Raw genomic sequence first — 24,060 nt, 5'->3', positions numbered from 1 at the left:
TTTATGTCACACGCTGAGCTACACGTGTTGTTACTTGCTCACGCCACCCATTGCCCCGAGAAAGACACATTCTGTATGAACAAAAGTAGGTAGGCGGCATTTTGCTGCACTCCCCGATTTTGTTTTTATACTGCCAATGCTGAAAGAAGACTGATTGGGCTTTCCTGCAAATTTGCACAATTCCTGTTTAAAAAGGGCTACAGAGACAGACAACCATTCACGCTCACATTCACACCTACGGACAATTTAGAGTCACCAATTAACCTGCATGTTTTTGGACTGTGGGAGGAAGCCGGCACACCCAGAGAAAACCCACGCCGACATGGGGAGAACATGCAAACTCTGCACAGAAAGGCTCCCCCACCTGGTGTTTGAACCCCCCAACTTGGATTCAAACCGGGAACCCTCTTGCTGAGGGGCAACAATGCTAACCACATATAAACCGCCCCTTCTGAAGATGTTAGAAAAAAAAAAAAAAAATGTTCTCACTTTCCAAAAATGTCCTCACACAAGCTAAAATTTTAATTGGTCCTCACATAGACAGAAGTACAGACACAAACACACACACCTGGGTGGGTCACACCTATAGTCATCTTCTGTTGTCTAGCAGCAGATGAAACAGCGTTTTGTTTCCCATCCTCGTTTCCTGAACCAAAAACAAAGTCTTCCTCTCAGTGTCAGAGTGGATCTGATTGATGTCACACAGACACACACACACACACACACACACACACACACACACACACACGGTCATGAAACAGCCTGTGTTTACCCTACAGATAGTACAATGCGTGCGTGGTGTACAGGGTGGTTTGTCATTCATAAAGTAAAGAAAAATCAAATATGAACCAACATGACAGAATCGATCGTAATCTTGCCTGAAAGAAATCGCGATAAGGTTTTGCCCTGTCGCTTAAATATAATGCCTTTTTAAAGTGTAATAAACAATTTAAAGATTCTGAAAATGTATTTTTAAAGGTAAAATCAACAGTTATGTACAGTGAGGAGTTCCTGAAAGTGCGTATAACCTCGTTAAGCAGAATCAGATAACGTGATCGCTGCACACACAGACTGTAGTATCTTTGTTTATAGAAACATTACAGCTTGTCACTTAAGTTGCTTTTTCCTGTGAAAGGAAACTGCAGAAGACTACACCTTTTACTGATCCACACACTCTTACAGTACACTGCTGCTGCACGAGAACTAATGCTGAGGATATCCACATTTGTTTTATACAATTTCAAGCCTTTCATCTCATTTCTTATCTTCCCCTTTAGTCATTTTTTTTTTTAATTAACATCTGATAGAAGTGAAAAAAATAATCTGACACTGTGTGATGTAGTGAAGGATTGTGTTTTGGTTGGAGATCTAAACCTTGATTGGCTGACATCCGCATCAAATAGCTTGAAATCTGTTTGTGACTCATTTAATCTTGCCCAGCTAATTCATAGTCCAACCCGCCCTAATGCAAAACAGCCTACCAGATCATCATTAATTGACTTAATCATAACTAATGTTCCCCACAAGTACACTGGAGTAGGTATTTTTGCGAATGATTTAAGTGACCACTGTGCTATTGCTACTGTGAGAAATGCCAAGCTCCCAAAAACTAAGCCACAGCTTCTGCTGAAAAGAGATTTTAAACACTTTTATGAGCAAGCTTTTTACCATGATTTGTCAGTTTTTGATTGGAGCAGAGTTTCGCTCTTTGATGACGTTGAACTTGCTTGGAAATACTTCTATGATGAATTTCTGAGATTAATTGATAAACATGCACCCCTACGCAAATTTCGTGTTAAGGGACGAAATAACCCCTGGTTCTGTCCAGAAATTGGTCATTTGCTTAAGACAAGAGATACTGCCTGGGCCAAGGCAAGAAAAACTAAAAATGAGGCCGACTGGCTCTCCTTCAGGCAGCTTCGCAATAAATGTACATCCTTTATTAAGAAGGCCAAGTCAGAGTTTTACCTCTCTGAAACAACCAAAAACCTAAACGACCCCAAGAAATTTTGGAAAGTTGTGAAGAGTTCTGGTCTTGGATCAACAACTGAACTCCCAAATTTTTTGATGAAAGGTTCATGTACTCTGACTGAAAAATCTGACATGTTGAACTGGTTTAACGATCACTTTATTTCTGCTGGTTATTTATTTGACACTGTAAACCCCGAACTCGTTAAGCCTGTCTCAATTATGGATGCTCAGGTTGCAAATAGTAGTGCAAATTGTTTTTATTTTACTCCTGTGTCTGCCTCTGATGTGCAGAGAGTTTTGTCCAAACTGGACGCTAAAAAAGCAGCGGGTCCTGACAAACTGGAACCGTTCTTTCTCAAATTGTCTGCAAATTTCATTGCAGAGCCTCTTTCGCACATTTTTAATTTGAGCTTTACCACTAGTAAAATTCCAAAAATCTGGAAGTCAGCTTTTGTTCTTCCCCTGTTAAAAGGGGGGGAACCTTCGGATGTAAATAATTACCGTCCGATATCCAAACTTTGTGTGCTCTCCAAAGTGTTCGAACGACTGGTCAGTGATCAGCTCAAAGATTTTCTTGAAGCAAATAATATTTTATCAACTTTCCAATCTGGTTTCAGAAAGCAACACAGCACAGTCACAGCCACTCTTAAGGTTCTGAATGACTTTAACTATGCTTTGGATTGCAAGAAATACTGTGTTGCACTTTTCATTGACTTGTCAAAGGCATTTGACACAGTAGATCACGGTTTACTGATAAACATGCTATATCAGATTGGCCTGTCTAAAAATACAGCCTTGTGGTTTGCCAATTATTTGTCTGATAGAACCCAGTGTGTTCAGATGGCTGGTTCCACCTCGTCATTTTCTGAGGTCTCTAAAGGTGTGCCCCAAGGTTCAGTCTTGGGGCCTATTTTATTTTCTATTTATATAAACAAAATATGTGATAACCTGTCAAATGCCTCTTACCATTTTTATGCAGATGACACTGTCATCTATTGTTGGTCACCCTCAATTGTGCAGGCTCTTGAGTTTTTACAATCTGCTTTTAATGTTGTTCAATTTCGATTGCAAAATCTTAAATTAGTTTTAAATGCACAAAAAACCAAACTGATGGTGTTTTCTAGATCTGGTGAATTACCAGGGAACATCCCCTCAATCTTAACCTCACGAGGTGTTCCCATTGAACTTGTCTCAAATTACAAGTACTTGGGTTTTCTTATTGATCATGAGCTTTCATTCAAAGTGCATATTGTTAGTTTGGTCACCAAGCTCAGGATTAAAATTGGTTTCTATTATAGAAACAAATCCTGCTTCTCTCTCCGAGCTCGCAAATATCTTGTTTCTGCAACTTTTTTACCTCTGCTTGATTATGGTGATGTTCTGTACATGACAGCTTCAGCTAAATGTCTACAGTCCTTGAACACCGTCTATCACTGTGCGCTGAGATTTGTCACTGGCTGTAGCAGACTCACCCATCACTGTGAACTCTATGCCAAGTCTGGATGGCCATCTCTGAGTGTCCGCCGGTACATACACTGGTTGACTCTCATTTATAAAGCTCTTCTTGGCCTAGTTCCAACGTACTTGTGTACACTTCTGCAAAGAACTAAAAGCCGCTACGCCTTACGCTCTGGTGACATCATTCACCTGATTGTCCCCCGTGTCAGGACTGAACAGGGGAAAAGAGCTTTCAGATTTGCTGCCCCATCAGCGTGGAATACCCTCCAGTCTGATTTAAAAATGTCGGAGCTTATTCCATTGGAGAACTTTCGCTCTCTCTTGACTGACAGACATTGCAAGACCTTGGAACAGTGCTTATGTTTTTAAAATTGTTATTGTGACTTCCACTGCTGCACTTTAAATGTCAACCATTGACCTTAGTTATTGGCTGCTCTATCATATTGTTTATTGCCTGTCTGTTATTTATTGTGACGTGGGCTGCTGACCTCTTGGCCAGGTCCCCCTTGTAAAAGAGATCTCGATCTCAATGGGTCTTTTACCTGGTTAAATAAAGGTTAAATAAAATAAAATTGAACACTCAGCACGTTTACATGCAGCTTGAGAAAATCGAATTATTGGCTCTTGAGTCCGACTGAAACTGGACTTTTAAATGCATGCGATTGAAATTGGACTATCCATAGCTTGACTAACACACCTAAATAATTAAATTGAGAATAGAACTATTGCTGCATGTATCCACTTAGTCCGACTGGAGTCCGACTCAGCGTTCTGTGCATGCACCACTTTTTCTTTCGCGGGCTTTCACCCGGAAGGAGGAGATGACGTAGCAGCAGTGCAATAACTCCCGGAAAAACAAACACCATGGCGACCGAGAAGCAGAGGACGCGCTTCTGGACGGACGAGGAAACTACATTCATGCTCCAACAGCTAAAGGAGCTAAACATTTTGAAGTTTCTGGATGGTAGGGAAACGTGAAACACGTGTTTATTTAAAAAAGTTTCTGAACATGAACCGGAACTAGTTCAGTACACACTGTATTAAAAAGGACATGGAGTCAGACGTACTTGGTCAGAAATTCGATTTTCTCTTCTGCATGTATACTCAGACAAGACGAGAAGTCCGACTTGACTGATTAGCCGAGCTATGAGCTTAGCTCGACTACTGCTTGATGTAAACGTACTGACTGACAGTTGACTGCAGTGATTAAGCTCTGCTAACAAACAAGGTAAAACAGTAGAATAACAAACAAAAACAAACCGTCATTTCCCAACTGAACAAAAAGTGATACGATGAGTTTTGTTTAGTTGACCGCTGCTGCTCCTAGAAGTACCTTTAACATGAGATCCTCATCTTCATTTCTTTCTCACATGCAGGACTTTTTGGAGACTGTGACTTTGTCTCAATCTCGTGTTTGCTCCCCTCTGCTCCTTGTGTCTCCACCAGGCCACACTGACCCTGCAGGTTTCCTACATCCCTCCTCCAGGAGCGGCTCCAGTATTTCAGCCTCCTCCTCAGCCTGAGCCTCTGCCCCATAACAACCCCAGTGTGGAGCTGGACACTGTCACAAGTAATTCAATCTGTCACTAATATATTTAATATATCTCACCCACCCTGGGTCTCAATTGTATTGGCTTGTTCTGTATGTGACCACTGGGACTACTTTCTGTCCATCTGCCGGCCCCTGCAGTGATTTCTCTGGACACTCTGGGCGAGGAGGACACAGAGAGTATGATGATGCTGGAGCCGACAGAGGACCAGGGTCCCGACGACGGACGCTCCATGGTCATCGTCGGTCCTCAGGGGCCCTCTGGCCACGAGTCCCCCGCCGCCCAGACACCTAAACGCTCACCACCATCCTACAACACCCACGGAGGGCTGAGGAAGCGGAGGAGAGGAGCCAGCAGTCAGCCCAAACCGCTGCCCAATAAACCACAGGACTTACAGGTGTGTAGAGAGCCGGGCCATGGATGAGCCTGGATTTTAGAAATACAGAATGAGTCCTACAAACTGTTTTATTTGAGGAAGAAGTGTTCTTTTGCTAGGTTTCATTAAAAAACTTTTTTTTTTTAAATACATTTTTTAAAAACTTGACAAAAGGGTTGTTAAATCATCAGCTTTTGCTCACAGCGCCACTCTGTGGTGATTTTGGCAAATTACACAAGGAATAAAAGCCAGAACAAAACCATGGGAAGAACCAAGACGGTACACAGTGATGGAGGAAGTATTCAGATCATTTACTAAAGTAAAAACACTAATACCACACTGTAAAATACTCTGTAATGTGTACTAGTCCTGCATTGAAAATGATACTTAAATAAAAGTGTGTAAATATAATCAGGTAAGTGAGTGTATGTAAAGTATTAGACTGATACACTATTATATTTGACACCATTAGATGATTCTGACTCATGCATTAATGTAAAGCAGGATTTTACTGTTGTAGTTGATAAAGAGGTCATCATCTTAATTTGTAGTAACGTACAAGTACCTCAAATCGACAGCACTAACCCACACTAACAGCCACTTTATTAGGTACACCTGTTCAACTGCTTGTTAACACAAATAGCTAATTAGCCAATAACATGTAGACATGGTGAAAATGAGTTCAAACAGAGCATCAGAATGAGGAAGAAAGGTGATTTAAGTGACTTTGAACGTGGTGTGGTTGTTGGTGCCAGATGGGCTGGTCTGAGTATGTACTGGGATTTTCACCACAGCCATCTCTAGGGTTTACAGAGGATGGTCCCAACAAGAGAAAATATCCAGTGAGCCAAAATGCCTAGTTGATGCCAGAGGTCAGAGGTCAGAGGAGAATGGCCAGACTGGTTCAAGATGATAGAAAGGCAACAGTAACTCAAATAACCACTGGTTACAACCAAGGTCTGCAGAAGACCATCTCTGAAACAACAACACCTTGTCCAACCTTGAAGCAGATGGGCTACAGCAGCAGAAGACCACACCAGGTGCCACTCCTGTCAGCTAACAACAGGAAACCGAGGCTACAATTCACACGGGCTCACCAAAACTGGACAATAGAAGATTGGAAAAACGTTGCCTGGTCTGATGAGTCTGGATTTCTGCTGCCACATTCAGATGGTAGGGTCAGAATTTGGCGTCATGGATCCATCCTGCCTTGTATCAACGTTTCAGGCTGCTGCTGGTGGTGTAATGGTGTGGGGGAGATTTTCTTAGTACCAACTGAGCATGGTTTAAACACCACAGCCTACCTGAGTATTGTTGCTGACCGTGTCCATCCCTTTATGACCACAGTGTACCCATCTTCTGATGGCTACTTCCAGCAGGATAACGCACCATGTCACAAAGCTCACATCATCTCAAATATGACAATGAGTTCACTGTACTCCAATGGCCTCCACAGTCACCAGATCTCAGTCCAATAGAGCACCTTTGGGATGTGCTGGAACGGGAGATTCACATCATGGATGTGCAGCCGACAAATCAGCAGCATCTGTGTGATGTCATCATGTCAATATGGACCAAAGTCTCTGAGGAATGTTTCCAGCACCTTGTTGAATCTATGCCACCAAGAATTAAAAAGGGCGTCCACCCTGGTACTAGTAAGGTGTTCCTAATAAAGTGGTCAGTGAATGCACATTCCACCGCTGACAATATATGACATAGACTGGCCTTTGAACACCTTGTTGACTGGTCTGTTTATGATGATGCTGAACACACAAAAGGCTTCATATGCTGAATGTCAGTAAACAACTACCTCAACGCACATTACTGCTGATGCGTCTTCCTGTCTAGGTTCGTGTGCGGGTCATCGAGGGCCGACAGTTGCCGGGCATCAACCTCAAGCCTGTTGTCAAGGTAACAGTAGCTGGGCAGACCAGGAGGACCCGCATCAGAAAGGGCAACAACCCGTTCTTTGATGAGGTAAACAAGAACTACTAAAAGATTAAATTACTTAAGTGAATTACTATAATTGTTGTCAGTGTGGAATTCAAATGTGAGATGTCTTATAGATGTTGAGCGTTTCTTTTTCAACAGACGTTCTTCCTGAACTTCTTCGAGACTCCTTCAGATTTGTTTGATGAACCCATCTTCATCACTGTGAGTCTGATTTTTTTAAACCATCATTTTGTTACCGGATCTTTGATTTTACTGTTTGATATTTTACTATTGTGCTTACTGAAAGAAATGTTAAACCCTCCCTACCTGCCTGACAGGTGTGTGACTCCCGCTCGCTCAGAACTGATGCTGTGATCGGAGAATTCAAGGTAAACGTCATCTTATCTGTTTCAGCTGACACAAAGAGATAAAGTACTTAATGCTGGATCTAGACAGGGGTGGAATAAGTATTTAAATCCTTTATTAAATTAAAAGTACACTACCACACTGTGACAACACTCCACTACATGTAAAAATCAAATCAGCAAATTGTACTTAAAGCATGTAAAGTAAAAGTACTTATTGTGCAGTAAAATGTTCCGTGACAGTGATACGCTGTTACATATACTGCTCAAGAAAACTAAGGGAACACTTAATCATCACAATATAACACCAAGTCAGTTAAACTAAAGGGATATCAATCTGTTCATTTAGGAAGCACCAGTGATTGTGAATCAGTTTCAGCTGCTTTGGTGCAAATCAAAGTGACAACAGGTGCAATGGAGAGACAAAAGCAAGACAACCTCCAAAAAGGGAATGGTTTTACATGTGGTGTCCACAGACAGTTGCTCTCTCCTTATCCTTCCTGATTCTTCTCTAGTTTGGTCTTCTGCTAGTGTCCTCGTCACTACTGGTAGCATGAGGCCGTACCTGTAGCCCAATCAGGTTGCACAGGTCGTCCAGCTCCTCAAGGATAGAATATCCATATGTGAGTTTGCAAGAAGTTTTGCTTGGAGCACGGACAAGATACCAGGAGACCAGCTGTTACATGAGGAGAGCTGGACAGGGCCGTAGAAGAGCATCAACCCAGCAACAGGACCGGTATCTGCTCCTTTGTGTGAGGAGGAACAGTAGGAGCACTGCCAGAGCCCTACAAAATGACCTCCAGCAGGCTACTGGTGTGCATGTTTCTGACCACACTGTCAGAAACAGACTCCATGAGGGTGGCATGAGGGCCCCACGTCCTCTAGTGGGACCTGTGCTCACAGCCCAGCACCGTGCAGCTCCATCATTTGCCAAAGAACACCCGAATTGGCAGGTCCAACACTGGCGCCCTGTTCTCTTCACAGATCAGAGCAGGTTCACACTGAGCAAATGTGACAGGCGTGAAAGAGTCTGGAGATGCCGTGGTGAAAGTTATGCTGCCTGTGACATCATCCAGCATGATCGGTTTGGAGGTGGGTCAGCGATGGTCTGGGGAGGCATATCTTTGGAGGGTCACACAGACCTTCATGTCAGAGCCAACAGTACCCTGAGTGCTTTTAGGTACGCGAATTAAATCCTCAGAGTGTTTTACAGACCTTACATTGATGCAGTGGACCCTGGGTTCCTCCTGGTGCAGCGGGCCCTGGGTTTCTTCTGGTGCGGCAGGCCCTGGGTTCCTCCTGGTGCAGCAGGCCCTGGGTTCCTCCTGGTGCGGTGGGCCCTGGGATCTTCCTGGTGCAGCGGGCCCTGGGTCTCTTCTGGTGCGGTGGGCCCTGGGTTCCTCCTGGTGCAGCGGGCCCTGGGTTTGTTCTGGTGCAGCAGGCCCTGGGTTCCTCCTGGTGCGGCAGGCCCTGGGTTCCTGCTGGTGCAGCGGGCCCTGGGTTTCTTCTGGTGCGGTGGGCCCTGGGTTCCTCCTGGTGCAGTGGGCCCTGGGTTCCTCCTGGTGCAGTGGGCCCTGGGTTCCTCCTGGTGTGGTGGGCCCTGGGTTCCTCCTGGTGCAGTGGGCCCTGGGTTTCTTCTAGTGCGGCAGGCCCTGGGTTCCTCCTGGTGCAGTGAGCCCTGGGTTCCTCCTGGAGCAGTGAGCCCTGGGTTCCTCCTGGAGCAGTGGGCCCTGGGTTCCTCCTGGTGCAGTGGGCCCTGGGTTCCTCCTTGTGTGGTGGGCCCTGGGTTCCTCCTTGTGTGGTGGGCCCTGGGTTCCTCCTGGTGCAGCGGGCCCTGGGTTCCTCCTGGTGCAGTGGACCCATGGTTCCTCCTGTTGCAGCGGGCCCTGGGTTTCTTCTGGTGCAGCGGGCCCTGGGTTCCTCCTGGTGCAGTGGGCCCTGGGTTCCTCCTGGTGCAGCAGGCCCTGGGTTCTTCGTGGTGCGGCGGGCCCTGCGTTTCTTCTGGTGTGGCAGGCCCTGGGTTCCTCCTTTTGCAGCGGGCCCTGGGTTCCTCCTTTTGCAGTGGGCCCATGGTTCCTCCTGTTGCAGCGGGCCCTGGGTTTCTTCTGGTGCGGCAGGCCCTGAGTTCCTCCTGGTGCAGCGGGCCCTGGGTTCCTCCTGGTGCGGTGGGCCCTGGGTTCCTCCTGGTGCAGCAGGCCCTGGGTTCTTCCTGGTGCGGCGGGCCCTGGGTTTCTTCTGGTGTGGCAGGCCCTGGGTTCCTCCTTTTGCAGCGGGCCCTGGGTTCCTCCTGGTGCAGCGGGCCCTGGGTTCCTCCTGGTGCAGCGAGCCCTGGGTTCCTCCTGGTGCAGAACAATGCCCAGCCTCACGTGATCAGAGTGTGTAGGCAGTTCCTGAATGAAGAAGGCATTGATGCCATTGACTGGCCCTCTCGTTCCCCTGACCTAAATCCATCCACTATCGGTGCATCTGATGCCGCCCAGTACCACCACAGACTTTCCAGGAGCTGACCGATTCCCCGATCCAGGACACCATCCGCCGACTCATCAGGAGCATGCCAGTGCCCAGTTTCCATGTTTTACTTCCAGCCTTCAGTGGGTTGATGATTTTGGATTCCATTGATAGTTGTTACATCATTTTGTTCTCAACAAATTATACAGTGCACAAGATTTTCGACTTGAATAAGGATCTGATATGTGATTCAAGTGTTGCCTTAATTTTTTTGACCAGTGTAAGATGCTTTTGGATTAACATTACTGCGTCGTTGATGTGTATGTTAATATATTTCACAGTTGGATGTGGGCACCGTCTACAATGAGCACAGTGAGTAAACATTTCTTCAGACTAGAAGGAAAGTGATTTTAAAATACAAATTATTCTGTGGTTTCATGCTCTACAAGTTTTTTCTTTAGTTTTAACTTCTTAGTCTCAACTTCAGAAAGTCTTTCTAGTTCCTGGCGCTTCTTTTGAAGTTCTTGAATTTTAATGGTTAGTTTGAAGAGTTTAAGCCCGCCCATGTCCTTTCAGGACACTGCTTCTTGAGAAAATGGCTGCTGCTCTGTGACCCCGACGACCTGTCTGCCGGGGTCAAAGGTTACCTGAAGGTCAGCCTGATGGTTTTGGCAGCTGGAGACGAGCCACCGGTGAGTCCAGACAGGTCAAACAAGATAAGCGACACAGAATTGAGATGATATTTTGTTCTCATGTCCGTCCTGCACAAACTAAATTTATAACACAATAACAACAACAAAAACTACTTATAGAATTCTTGTGAGGCCTAAGCTGTACTTATATTTATATCCATTTTGTCAACATCCACAATAACTCTGAGACTGCTCATAGTATTGATTGCCAAAAAACCAAAACACCCTGTTGTATCTATGTGTGTCCTCCAGGCCGATAAACGTGAGTGTGTGGAGGACAAAGAGGATATAGAAGGAAACCTGCTGAGACCGGCTGGTCTGTCCCTGAGAGGAGCCAGTTTCTCCCTGAGGATCTTCAGAGCTGAAGACCTGCCACAAAGTGAGTCTGTGAACAGACAAATAGCAAATGTATCCAAGTGTGCATTTTCAGTTATTATTGTAGGTCTAAATACTCTCTGTCGAGTTGTCCCAAGACAGTGGAAGCCAACAAAGGGATGAGATGGTGGATATAGCATCTCGTGAACGTATGCTCAGTAGAATAAATGGCATTTACGGGTATTAGGGGTAAGGAGTATCTCTTTGGGACTGGTTATGGACTCATATCAAAATGGAAGATATGTCTACATAATTATGAACTTGCTCTGTGATTCTGTGATCCTGTGGAGTGACGTACGAGGACATACGTGTGACATGTTTTTGTTTGTTAGTTTGTTCCCTTCTTTCTCCTTCCAGACTTTTGTTAATTTTTCCTTATGTACTGAGTCCACCTCCATATTATGATAAATATATGCCTTGTATCTTTGTATGCTCTGAAAATAATACATGTATGCCACATACTGAGCCTTTCAAATCAATGAAGTTTGAATTAGTAAAAAAAAATTAAAAATTAAAAAATGCTGTTACATGTATTTCTGATTCTGATTCATGTATTTCCTGTCTGCAGTGGACGACGCCTTCATGGATGGGATGAGGCAGATTCTTGGGTTCGACAGCAACAGGAAGAACCTGGTGGATCCTCTGGTGGAAATCCACTTCGCTGGCAAAACTGTGCGTTATTTGATCCGAAGATTTATATCCCAAACCCAACATTGAATACAGAAGCCAAGCATTACAAGTGTTCTTTCTTTTTCAGGTTTGCACTAAGATTCTGGAGAAGAACGCCAATCCACAGTGGAACCAGAGTCTGACCATGCCTGTCAGGGTAAGACACAAACAAACTAACAAACAGTGCTAACACAGGTTATGATGCAACTTTATTTTGCTGCCTGTAGAAGTATACTTGTCATTGTCATTATACAGAATATGCTTTCTTTTTCCCTTCACAGTTTCCCTCCATGTGTGAGAAGATGAGGATCAGAATTCTGGACTGGTGAATCCTCGCTGCTACATAATATTATTTTTACATTTTGTTTCATCAAACTCATCAGAATGTAAAGATTTTTGCATGAAACTGAAAAATGTGTGTCGTAAGTTTAGAGCAAGGGTTTCCAAAGTCTGACAATGTGGGTCCCTCCAGACAAGATCAAGACAACTGTGTTACACTGTGGGATACAACTTGAGTTTTTTAGCCTGCGTTTGTTTACCATAAGGCAATTAGTTTGTTCCCACAAGATGATTAAACTGTTCCCACAGGATAATTATCTTGTTTGCACAAGATAATTTACTAGTTCCCACAAGGGAATTAACTTGTTTTCACAAGATCATTAACTTGTTACCATAAGATAATTGTGCCCAAAGGATGATTAACATGTTCCCACATGATAATTAACTTGTTCCCATAAGGTAATTTATTTGTCCCCACAAGATAAATAACTGGTTCCCATAAGGTAATTAATTTGTTCCCAGAAGATGATTTACTTGTTCTCACAGGATAATAAACTTGTTCACACAGGGTAATTCATTTGTTCCCACAAGATTAACAACTTATTCTTACAAGATAATGAACTTGTTCCCATGGGATAATTAACTAGTTTACACAGGGTAGTTAACTTGCTCCCACAAAATAATTAATTTGTTCCCACAAGATCATAAACTAGTTCCCACAGGATAAGGAACTTGTTTCCACTGGGTAGTTACCTTGTTCCCACAAAACAATGAATGTGTTCCCACGGGATAGTTAACTAGTTTCCACAGGGCAATTAACATGTTCCCTCAAGAAAATTAGCTAGTTCCCACAAGATCATAAACTAATTCCCATAGGATAAGGAACTTGTTTCCACTAGGTAGTTACCTTGTTCCCACAAAATTTGAACTTCTTCCCACAAGATCATTAACTTGTTCACACAGGGTCATTCATTTGTTCCTACAAGATTAACAACTTATTCTTACAAGATAATGAACGTCTTCCCGCAAAATAATGAATGTGTTCCCACAGGATAATTAACTAGTTTTCACAAGGTAGTTAACTTGCTCCCACAAAATAATTAACTTGTTCCCACAAGATAATTAACTAGTTTCCACAGGCTAATCAACTTGTTCCCGCAGGATAAGGAACTTGTTTCCACTGGGTAGTTGCCTTGTTCCCACAAAATTATGAACTTGTTCACACAAGATCATTAACTTGTTCCCACAAAATAATTTAAAAAATCACCATTTGGGACTTAAAGGCTTCCATACTGTACACCTCACTTAGTATCGTTTTGTCACATGCTGCTTCCTCCACACTTCCCCTTCATCGTCCTCTGGTGAGGCGTGCAGTGCCCCACAGTTTGAAAACCTCTGGTTTCCACTAGTACATTTTTAGTTATGTCTCTATTTTAGCTTCATAAACATGTTTCAGAGCATTTTGCTTTCTCTTTCACCTTTTAGGGACAGAGCCAGTCACAATGATGTCATCAGCACCACCCACCTCTGTATGTCTAAGATCTCTGCCCCCGGCGGAGAGATAGATGGTAAGTGACCAGTCAAAACTGGTCTGAACTGGACTGGGCATTACCACCTTGGTTTGGACTGGTTCAGACTGGAACTGGCTGACATTTGTCTGCACCAGAGTGTTTGTGCCTAACTGGTCTTGTCTGGTTTGGTTCAGTCTTTTTCAGGTTCCATCCTGGTTTTATAGTTTGTACTCCCAAATGGCACATTGGTTCACTTCACAGTGTCTTAAAACAAACTGAGGTCACTTGGTTTAATCTGGACTGTAATTTACTGATCTGAGCCATATACTGAATTAATTAGATCCATTAGAACTTTTGTTTTTACATGTGTCATAAAATGTGCTCAATGAGGTTCCTTTCAGTCAAAAAGTAACATGAATGACAGCTGACGACATTCCCTGTCTTGAGCCAGTCCTCCAACTTGTGGTGTGGATCGTTACACAGGACTGACTCTTTGGCTCTGGCTATCTCCTGCTGAATTTAACAGACTGAAAAAAGACTTCGTACACTCTGTTTGTTTGTTGATGAGATGTTATTTCTTTTAATGAGTGGTGATGGGAGTTGATGGAACAGTGTGCAGATTCCACTTTGTTCTCTACCTGTTGGGTAGCTAACGCTCTATTCATCTGCTGCAGATACTAGGCTAATATCAGGAAGCACCAACAGCAGCAGATGAATTAACGTTTGGACCTCTCTAGGGATGGGGAAAAAAACAACATCATATTGCGATATTGAATTGATACATAGATGCCAAGTATCTTTTATTATATACATCATTAATTTTTGCAAATAAACATTTTAATACAACTTTTGGTGCTAAAATGATAGAATATTTTTTGGGGTCCACTAGATGGTGCTGATGTTTTTTTGTTTTTTTTTTCCTGGTGAGGTCAGCAGAAGTCTCAGTCAGTGGCATTTGGCAGGAAGTTTATCAACCTTCATGTGCAAAGATCTGCGTCCATACAGCGCTGTTGAAAACAAAGGCTTTTGTTACATGCTAAAAACATGTGAACCCAGGTATGTGACTCCACCCCAACGTTTGTTCACCGACACAGCCGTACCCAGGCTCTACAGAGAAGTGAAGCATAGAGCTGAGGAATCTTTGAGTGCAGCAGGAAGGGTGGCGTTAACTTGTGACGCCTGGACTTCAAGGTCAGTGGATTCATATGTGCCAATAACGGCACATTATCCGACAGAGGACAGGAGACTGCTGTCTCACTTTCTCCAAACTAGAGCAGGGACTATGTATAGGTGTTTTACATTTTGCAGCAAAGATCAGAATCATGAGCTTTTATGTTTTAAGCCATTTGATGAGACCTGAAAGTTGGATTTGATTCCAGAAATCTTAAGTCTTGAACTACCAGACGGATGTGTAGTTTGTGAACATAACAAAGTATGGATGTTGGGTTTTTTCAGTGACATGCATGCAAACTAACTTGGTAATGTTTGTGTGCTGAACACTGACATTGCTTGAGTTTCCAGTCCTTGGGGTGCTTCATTTGTCTCGCTCTTGTCCCAGATACAGACGACATGCATGAGTTCTTCTTTGTCTGTCTTTGAAAACATCACGTTAAGTGTACTGATGAAAAGTGTTGCACCTTTCACAGACTTTTTTTTTTTTTTTTTTTTTTTTTTTAATTTCCCCCAATTTTCAGTAGTGGTGTAAAATTTCACTCACTTCACCTCAGGGTATCTTGTTTCAAGTTAATGACTTGAAACAAGTCAGTAAGTGTTTGTCATCATCACCTTGTTTCAGGTTAGGTACTTGAAACAAGCTGAATGACTTAGCTTCTTTTGTACGTAGAGCTTCAGTGCATCTGTTTGGGTTTGAGTGGTGCTCAAAGACGTACGTTTCTTTTCTGTCTGACTCTGTGATTCTGAACCATCCTTCCTCTCTACGCACTCAGATGACTTGACTCCACGGAGCACCCACTCTGGCAGTACGTCCACCATCCTCTCTACGCCACTTTTATTTTGCGTGAAACAGTCCAGCTGTCAATTCAACTGTTTCACTTCCTGTTTGTAATGTATATTTTCTTCCCCTTTCATCTCATAACTGTTTTCTATCTTGGCTTGAGTCTGATGAAACTTTTTCTTGAACACTCATAATTTCATCAATCGGTCTTGTCTGTCTGTTTGGGATAATAAAGTTTATCTTATCTTATTTTCATCGTTCCACATTCTGTCCTGTTTATATTGATCTAATTTATCTGTCGTTTTGTGTCGTTGCAGTGGATGACAGTCTCGGTTTCCTGCCAACGTTTGGTCCTTGTTTTGTCAACCTGTACGGCAGCCCCAGAGAGTTCACCGCCTTCAACGATCCGCACGAAGTGCTCAACCTCGGAAAAGTAATGTCAAATTTGTTTTTCACTTTTAAATACGATCAATCATAACCTTCAATTTAAGGTAGAAAATAATGAAATAAACAATCCAGAACCTCATTTTAGCCGGTAAGTATCATTGAGATAAACCTTTAACATTTCGCATCTTACTTTTTAACATGTTTATTCTGGCGCGTGTCAGCTCTTACATGTACAGTTGAAGATTACTTTAATTATCGATTAATCTGCTAATTATTTCTTCAGTTAATTTCAGGGTAGGGGGGTTACAGGTTTAGAATATGAATAACTCTTTGCTGTTACAGTTTTAATTGGTGGTATTCTGAATACAGTTTCTGGGTCTCATTCTTAAAACAGCAGAAAGAATTTGTGTGTAAACTGTTCACAGGAGGAAATTTACTTGTATTTTGGCTAGGGCTGCCCCCAACTAAGACTTTTCATAGACTTTATTAAATGATATATTTTGGTGGTTTGAGTTGAAGGTGTGAGAAAGAATAGTATCAGTAACATTGTTAACACTGTGCTACATTACAGAGAAATACAAAACCGTACTAATGAACCTTCATTAATATAGGCCTATATTTAATCTCTAAGTGCATGTCACACACTGAGCGAGCCGCCTGTTAATGACGCTGTGGGCTAATGGGCATGTAGCTACTTCCATGTTTCAGATGATACGTCATGTTTGTAGTCGACCAATGAAGATGAGTTTACATATCACCTTGGGTTCGTCCTTCACCTTCTCAAAATAATCCCACACTTTGGATTTCCTGCCTGACATGTTATTAACTAACCTGTGGAATAACCGCAGGTACCAGCCCTGGAAATAAGGGGTCGTACACATGCTGCGTCTTTAACTGTCTGGAAAAGGTGAGGTCGGGTGCTAGGCGCTACTGTTGTGTATTTTTTGTGCCAGCTTTCAAGAGCACGGCAATAGGTTGATCAACTTTTCCATATTTATCAGACTAAATATTTACAGAAGAAGGGAAAGATATCTGTCGGCTGTGATTGGTTTATAACCTGACTCCTGTCTGACTGCTGAGCGTGGCCTCTTCCTGTGCCTGTCCTTTCAAATTAAATTCCCACATGGTCCAGCCATATAGGCTTTGGTTTATTTTGACAAGGAGCAGCTCCTAATAGAGTTTGACCAATGAAATCTTGCTGTCTAATGACCTTTCTGGTCAACTAACGTTTGGTCAACTAGTCGGGGGCAGCCCTAATTTTGGCATTCATCGTCATGTTAGTAGCTCCGATCTTTTCGTAGGTACTAACAAAATCTACACCTGCTTCTGACTCCCTGTAGTGCTTGTGTCAATAAGGATTGCACATAAATATTGCTTGTCATTAACAGAAATTATAATTAAAATTCATATTGTGGTCTGTTTTGTTCACAATGCGCAGATGCCTTTGAAACGTGTTAAAGTTAAACATGACAAATGATTAGAAATATAACAAATTTAGCTACATTAGTTGGCGATCATCAGATTTTAATTTCAGAGTAGGTTTCTTAAAAATGTGGATTGGTTATTTAAATCGACTTAATACATGTGTTTTCTACATTTCTGGTATCCCATTCACACTTGAGTCAATCAGGAGAGAGAGAGGAGAGGCGACCCTCACAACCCTGGTTAATTTTTTGATCGGAATCAGAAACAGGTTTACGTATGTTTTTTTTGTTTGTTTTTTTTTAACATACTTTTTTTTTTTGTACGTTAACACATGTGCCTTGGTGTACAAAGTAAGAGCAGAAGTTGGGGAAAAAAAAACTCAAGCAATCATAAATTTAAAAAATAAAATGTAAGAAAAGATTTGTTTTGCAATGTAAAGGAAAAAAGAACATGTGCAACATGCAAAAATTATAATTCAAAGATTTGCTTAATGTGATTTATGAAATATCAGGATGTACTTGTTTTGTGTAACCAATCATTTACACAAAGACACAAAGTCAAGTATCAGATCCTAACAGCTGAGAAGCTTTAACAAAGCATTATTTAACTTCTTCCTCAGGACTCGTCTTTGTCTTCTGTATTAAAGTCGCTTTGACTTAACAGTTTACTTTTCATGTCTTGTGCTGTAAATCAGTCCAGATTTCCTTCCAAATCTGACCTAGCAGAGGAGCACAGACTGTTGAAGGCTTCTCAGTAATTGTACTCTATGTTTGTTGAATAACATTAATGTATTTAACCGATCATAGCAATATTGAAACTTAAAGACCTTCCTTCGTCTGTCAGGGGGAGGGCGTGGCGTACCGAGGTCGAGTCTTACTGGAACTAACCACAAAACTCGTGGACAAGCCGGAGCAGAGGACTGAAGACATACCATCAGATGACCTGCTGGTGGTGGAGGTGAGAGTGAAGACGGTTATAAACACTTAAACGACACAAAGAAACATTTTAACCATCTGTTCCTCTTTCTCAATCTTTCTCTCCGTCTAACAGAAGTTCCTCAGGAAGAGGAAGTTCTCTCTCTTTGTAGCGTTTTACTCTGCCACGCTCCTCCAGGACGTGGACGACGCCATCCAGTTCGAGGTCAGCATCGGGAACTATGGCAACAGGTTCGACTACACCTGCCTCCCTCTGGCCTCCACCACCCAGTACAGCAGGGCGGTGTTTGACGGTAAGTCATGTTGTGAATGGTGGAGTGTAGTCCAGGTGAGGTCAGTTATTTAAATTTGTAGTACGACACCAAAATGTGATGTGTTATCTGTGTGTGTGTGTGTCCCAGGTTGCCACTACTACTACCTCCCCTGGGGAAACGTGAAGCCGGTGGTGGTCCTGTCTTCAGAGTGGGAAGATATCAAACCGAGGATCGAGGCTCTCAACATGCTGCTGGCCGTCATAGAGAGACTGGTGGGTGTTGTTGGATCTGTCTGTCTGCGTGTGCACTCTTGTCCCTGGGTCTTTGTAAGGACGAATGTGAGTTTTAATCCTGAATGTGTCGAGCTGAATGTGTGTGTGTCCATCCAGGAGGAGAACCTGCAGCGGGTGCAGCTGGAGGTGAAGGCGGGCAGTGATCTGGAGGAGGTGGAGCTCCGAGTGGTCGAGCTGTTGGATCAGATCATCACAGACTGCAGGTAAACACTCTGTGATGTCACTGACAAGTTTAATGCACTGGTGGTCACGTAGAAGTATAAAGCAGCAGATTACTTCTGTATGAGGAGCTCCTGATTCCCATTGTTTTCCTACTTTGCGCACATTTTCGGCCACTGTTCCTCTTCTTTGAGTTAGCCACTAACAGCTACTTTTACAGCCACTTTGTAAGAACACATTCACACTGGTGCTATTTGGTCCGCTTTAAAGGAACCGTGGTCCGCTTCCACAGATAGTCCAGTACGTTTGGAGTGGTGTGAACGCTCCTTCGAACTCTGGTGCGGACCAAACGAGCGAACCCTGGTCCGCTTGAAAACTGGGGGTCTCGGTTCACTTGTAAGTGAACCCTGGTGCGGTTCGCTCACAGTGGGAAATGCAAACGGATTATCCAGCGAACCAAAGAAAGGAAGTGACGTAGAGCGCAGTGGATTTTGGGTAGAAAGAAATCAAAGCCAACGGCGCGAACCAGGAGAAGCAGAGGTACAAAAAGAAAAAGTTGGAAAATGTCTCGTGGGCATAAATGCATAAATTTGGTGTTGCTCCATTGTTTTTGTGGTGACCAAGCCGGCTGAAGGGGTTGGATTTCCGTTTTCGGTCCTGGCCAATCGATGAGCCCAGTTATCTTCTTCCTCTTACACTCACAGATAGCAAAAGCGGCAGTGACCCATAGACCTTCTCAAGTCCCTGAGTGGAGTCCTGTGGGGATCAGCTGTGAAGTCCGGCGGCCAGTGGCTGCTTGCTCCGCTGCCGTTCAGCGGCTAGAAAAAATCCTGATACCGACTATTTAACGGAGTTTACAGCCTGTCGCTCATGTGGCATTCGAAGATAATATTAGGAGAAGATATCACAAGCAAGGCTGTTCTCGGCTTTCAATGTCCAATAGAAAAACATTTCCGTCACATCTCGTCTCGTCAGCAAAAATGAAGCATAGATTTTGTCTTAGTTTTGAGACCAGGTGTTGCATGGACCTTGGTGAGGTTGTGACCATATTTTCCCCATTAAAGGGTTTTTTGGGGAGGTTTTCCTTATCCCCTGTGAGGGTCCAAGGACAGCAGGATGTCATATGCTGTAAAGCCCTCTGAGGCAAATTGTGATTGTGATATTGGGCTGTATTAATAAGTGAAAATTGAAATTAAAAAGTACCGGATCGATAAGCAGTATCAGTAAGAGTAGTCCTTTCCTTAAAATCTTAATGATACCCATCCCTACAGTGTTGTTAAAAACTGTCTTTATCTCTTTTCATTATGGTAATCTTTATTGAAGTACCGTCCTCCCTCTCTAAGCCCATGTTGACAGCATATATTCTACACATTTCTTTCCGTATCTTTCTCACACTTCTGTTTCTCTAGTGAAGAGCTACCCTCTCTGGACCAGTGGCAGTGCGCGACCCCTCTGGACCGCTCCCTGAGGCACATTCGCACTCTCCACCTGCAGCAGATTGTCGCGGCGGCCGAGGCTCTGAAGCACGGACCTGCCACTGAGCTGTCCACGGTGCTGGAGCAGGCTGAGGACTGGGCCAGCAGGCTGAGGACAATGGCCGAGGAGGTGAGCGTGTTATTACAGTATGTTCCCAAGCAACTGATGGAGGAAGTTTTCTGGTAATGAATTAAAGGTGAAGTAGAAGAAGTCATGAAACTGTGTGATGTTAACAACGTTATTAAAAGTTGAAGAGGAAGATGTAGTTTGGAAACAAACCAGATTAGCTGCAGGAAGAAAAACTGGCCCAAAAACATAACATCAGCAGACCTCAGTCAAACTTTTTTCTCTTTCTGTGTCTTTTTCACCCAGCCTCAGAACAGCCTCCCAGACATCGTGATATGGATGCTGCAGGGTGACCGCCGGGTGGCGTACCACCGCATCCCAGCACACACTGTCATCTTCTCCCAGCAGCACTGTGGGAAACACTGCGGACAGCTGCAGACTGTCTTTCTAAAGGTACACACACACACACACACATTTTGTCCTCTGATATAAAGTGTCACTGACCCGCTGTGTGTGCTGTGCAGAACCCACAGGGCAGCGGCGGAGAGGCCAAACTTCCCGGTCAGCTGAGGGTCAAAGTCTGGTTTGGATTGGCTGCTGACGTCAAACACTTCAACCAATACGCTGAAGGGAAACTGTCAGTCTTTGCTGAGACGGTAAGATATGGAGGACTAAAGCTGCCGCTATAATAAATAAATAAACAAATAAACGACTCAATATTCAAATAAGTCGGGGGGGGGGGGCCCTCACACACTGTTTAAAAAAGGTAATAAGTTGTCTGCTTGAAATTTACACTTAAAAAAGGCTTCACACGGGAGCTTTAAATATCCGTCACTCTGTCTTTATTCAGTATGAGAACCAGACCCGACTGGCCCTGGTGGGCAGCTGGGGAACTACAGGTCTGACCTATCCAAAGTTCAGTGACGTCACTGGAAGAATCAAACTGCCCAAAGAGAGCTTCAAACCCTCGCCTGGCTGGACCTGGGCTGGAGACTGGTACATCAGTCCCGAGAAGACGTAAGTGTGTGTGGGTTTGTCTTTTACAGTTGTTTCTTCTTCTTCTTTTGGCTGCACAATACTCACATCTATTACTATCCAAACTGTATTTTTTGGTTGTTTACTGGTCAAAGTATTGTCTCCATATTCTCACCAAGACCACAGCGGAAAAAATCCCCCGGACACACCTAAACTCCAGCGGCCCACAGGGGACAGTGATCATATTTTAGCATTAGTTTTGTATCTGTCTGTTTGTGAATGAATAAGAGATGATCATGGATCATGGATTAAAGTATCCGTGTGTATGCACACTGTGTGATGATAAACCCTCAGACTGCTGTTTGACGTGGACGCTGGTCACATGACCTTCTCAGAGGAAGTGTTTGAGAACCAGATGAGGTTACCAGGCGGACAGTGGATCGGTATGCCGGAGGGTTACACTGACGTGGTACGTGTGTGTGTGAATACTGTAAATATGTGTGTGTCTCTGCACCTCTCAAATCTTTGGTCTGAACTGGGCATAATGGTTTCACTCATCTGTGTAGATCTAAAATTGTGTTTGTGTGTGTGTCAGAATGGGGAGAAGGCTGTGCCAAAGGACGAGGTGGAGTGTCCTCCAGGGTGGGCGTGGGAGGAAGTGGAGTGGAGCGAAGATCTCAACAGAGCTGTGGATGACCAAGGTACGCACACACACACACACACACACACACACACACCCTGAAATGAACCAAGCTCTAAGAAGTCCCAATCTGTGTCTGTGCGTCCCAGTGGTGGAAAGTAACTAAGTAAATCCATCCATTTTCAATCGCTTACTGGGGCTGGGTCGCGGGGGCAGCAGGCCTCGTAAAGCACTCCAGACGTCCCTCTCCCCAGCAACACTTTCCACATCCTCCTGGGGGACCCCAAGGCGTTCCCAGGCCAGATGAGATATGTAATCCCTCCAGCGTGTTCTGGGGGCATCCTGATAACCTCAACTGACCCCTTCCGATGCAAAGGAGCAGCGGCTCTACTCTGAGCTCCCTTCGGATGTCCAAGCTCCTCACCCTATCTCTAAGGCTGAGTCCAGCCACCCCACAAAGGAAACTCATTTCGGCCACTTGTATCCACGATCTCATTCTTTCAGTCACTACCCAGAGCTCATGATCATAGGTGAGGGTTGGGACGTAGATGGACCAGTACATCGAAAGCTTCGCCATCCGGCTCAGCTCCGTCTTCACCATGACAGTCCAGCGCAGCGCCCACACCACCGCAGATGCTGCTGATTATATAACATAATATAATATGGTATAATCACAGGTGCCACTTGGCTTTCTTAACAAATACTTCTACTGTTGCCCATGATACTTTGGTTCTTTGATTTAAGCATGATATGCCGTAGCTGTCACGCAGATGGGTTATCTTGTAAAAGGAGAAGTGCTCACTAACGGAATTTAACAAATTCAATTAATGTATGTATTGAGTGCGTAAAAAAACTTCAACTTAAACCTGTGAAAAATGGGAGGAAAAGTAAAAGCTGCAGAGGAATGGCGTTGTCTACACTATCCGTCCCAAATTCTAGCCGACCAGCGGAGAAGCAAAACCAGAATCAACATCGGTCCGGCTTTTGATCGTTGGTGTCAGCTGAAGGCAGAAAAAGGGCTAAAAAGCCACACAGAGGTTGCCACCTTCCTTCTGGACTGGTAAGCTAATGTTTGCGAACTAACGCAGCTAACTTATAGCTAATGTTAGCTAACTTGGCTAGCTGTCTCCAGTGTCTATCGTTTACGAACCTGGCAACCTGTAGAATTGAAGAGTGGAGCGAGAGTGGGTGAGTGTGGGTACGACACCTACTGGCCGGGAAGTACGAATCCTACATCTATCCCCTTTAAGTACAGTTTAAAGGTACTTTGAGTATTTCCATTTCATGCTACGTGATACTTCCACGTCACTACATTTAAGAGGGAAAAATTACAAATGGCAGTGTTACTTGTCGTGTGTCTATGCCTCAATAAATGTCCAGAAAAGTCAAAATAATGTCAACAGTTATGGGTCGCAAAAACCGTAATCGCCCCACAGCCTCTCAGATTTATCTTATGAGCATTTGGAGGGGCCCGACCCCAAGCTGGGAACCACTGGATTAAAGCACACGACCGTATATGATATATGATAGTGAAATCCTCCAGCAGCTGATGTATTTGCATTAACAACCTAATGATGTCAGATCAAATCATGTATATCACTACATTTGGCTTTAAATACACACACACACTACTGCACATGTGGCAGTAGAGTGTTTTTAGATTGTCGTGTTAGTATCTTCACCTGTTAAGAGTCAGCATACTTCTTCCTCCACCAGGATGGGAGTACGGCATCACCATCCCTCCGGACCGCCGTCCCAAGTCGTGGGTGCCGGCAGAGAAGATGTACCACACCAACCGAAGGCGACGATGGATACGAATGAGACGGCGAGACCAGCAGAAGATGGACGCCCTCAGAAAGGTACAGAGAAA

General features: G+C 43.9%; 1 protein-coding gene across 4 annotated transcripts in view; it reads left to right on the top strand.

The window, feature by feature from the left end:
• The window catches only part of dysf (dysferlin, limb girdle muscular dystrophy 2B (autosomal recessive)), a 155,194-nt gene that overhangs the window by 29,543 nt on the left and 101,591 nt on the right, over positions 1 to 24,060 (top strand). For 3 of the 4 annotated variants that reach the window (XM_050067920.1, XM_050067919.1, XM_050067921.1), the window contains exons 5-28: positions 4,876 to 4,999; positions 5,120 to 5,376; positions 7,204 to 7,332; positions 7,447 to 7,509; positions 7,626 to 7,676; positions 10,442 to 10,472; positions 10,677 to 10,792; positions 11,045 to 11,171; positions 11,736 to 11,839; positions 11,925 to 11,993; positions 12,118 to 12,161; positions 13,601 to 13,683; positions 15,898 to 16,013; positions 18,236 to 18,349; positions 18,443 to 18,620; positions 18,729 to 18,853; positions 18,971 to 19,077; positions 20,443 to 20,638; positions 20,882 to 21,028; positions 21,100 to 21,231; positions 21,426 to 21,592; positions 21,905 to 22,019; positions 22,146 to 22,251; positions 23,907 to 24,049. In XM_050067920.1, the coding sequence (XP_049923877.1) occupies positions 4,876 to 4,999; positions 5,120 to 5,376; positions 7,204 to 7,332; positions 7,447 to 7,509; positions 7,626 to 7,676; positions 10,442 to 10,472; positions 10,677 to 10,792; positions 11,045 to 11,171; positions 11,736 to 11,839; positions 11,925 to 11,993; positions 12,118 to 12,161; positions 13,601 to 13,683; positions 15,898 to 16,013; positions 18,236 to 18,349; positions 18,443 to 18,620; positions 18,729 to 18,853; positions 18,971 to 19,077; positions 20,443 to 20,638; positions 20,882 to 21,028; positions 21,100 to 21,231; positions 21,426 to 21,592; positions 21,905 to 22,019; positions 22,146 to 22,251; positions 23,907 to 24,049 (2,844 nt within the window). Of the gene's footprint in view, positions 1 to 4,875; positions 5,000 to 5,119; positions 5,377 to 7,203; positions 7,333 to 7,446; positions 7,510 to 7,625; positions 7,677 to 10,441; positions 10,473 to 10,676; positions 10,793 to 11,044; positions 11,172 to 11,735; positions 11,840 to 11,924; positions 11,994 to 12,117; positions 12,162 to 13,600; positions 13,684 to 15,572; positions 15,606 to 15,897; positions 16,014 to 18,235; positions 18,350 to 18,442; positions 18,621 to 18,728; positions 18,854 to 18,970; positions 19,078 to 20,442; positions 20,639 to 20,881; positions 21,029 to 21,099; positions 21,232 to 21,425; positions 21,593 to 21,904; positions 22,020 to 22,145; positions 22,252 to 23,906; positions 24,050 to 24,060 lie in introns of all 4 variants that reach the window. The other variant, XM_050067918.1, reaches the window with a different exon arrangement.

This window comes from Epinephelus moara, chromosome 17 (assembly GCF_006386435.1).
Source record: "Epinephelus moara isolate mb chromosome 17, YSFRI_EMoa_1.0, whole genome shotgun sequence".
In the NCBI taxonomy this organism is placed as follows: Eukaryota; Metazoa; Chordata; class Actinopteri; order Perciformes; family Serranidae; genus Epinephelus; species Epinephelus moara.
The sequence above is the reverse complement of the archived record's forward strand: the minus strand, read 5'-3'. Positions and strand labels throughout refer to the sequence as shown.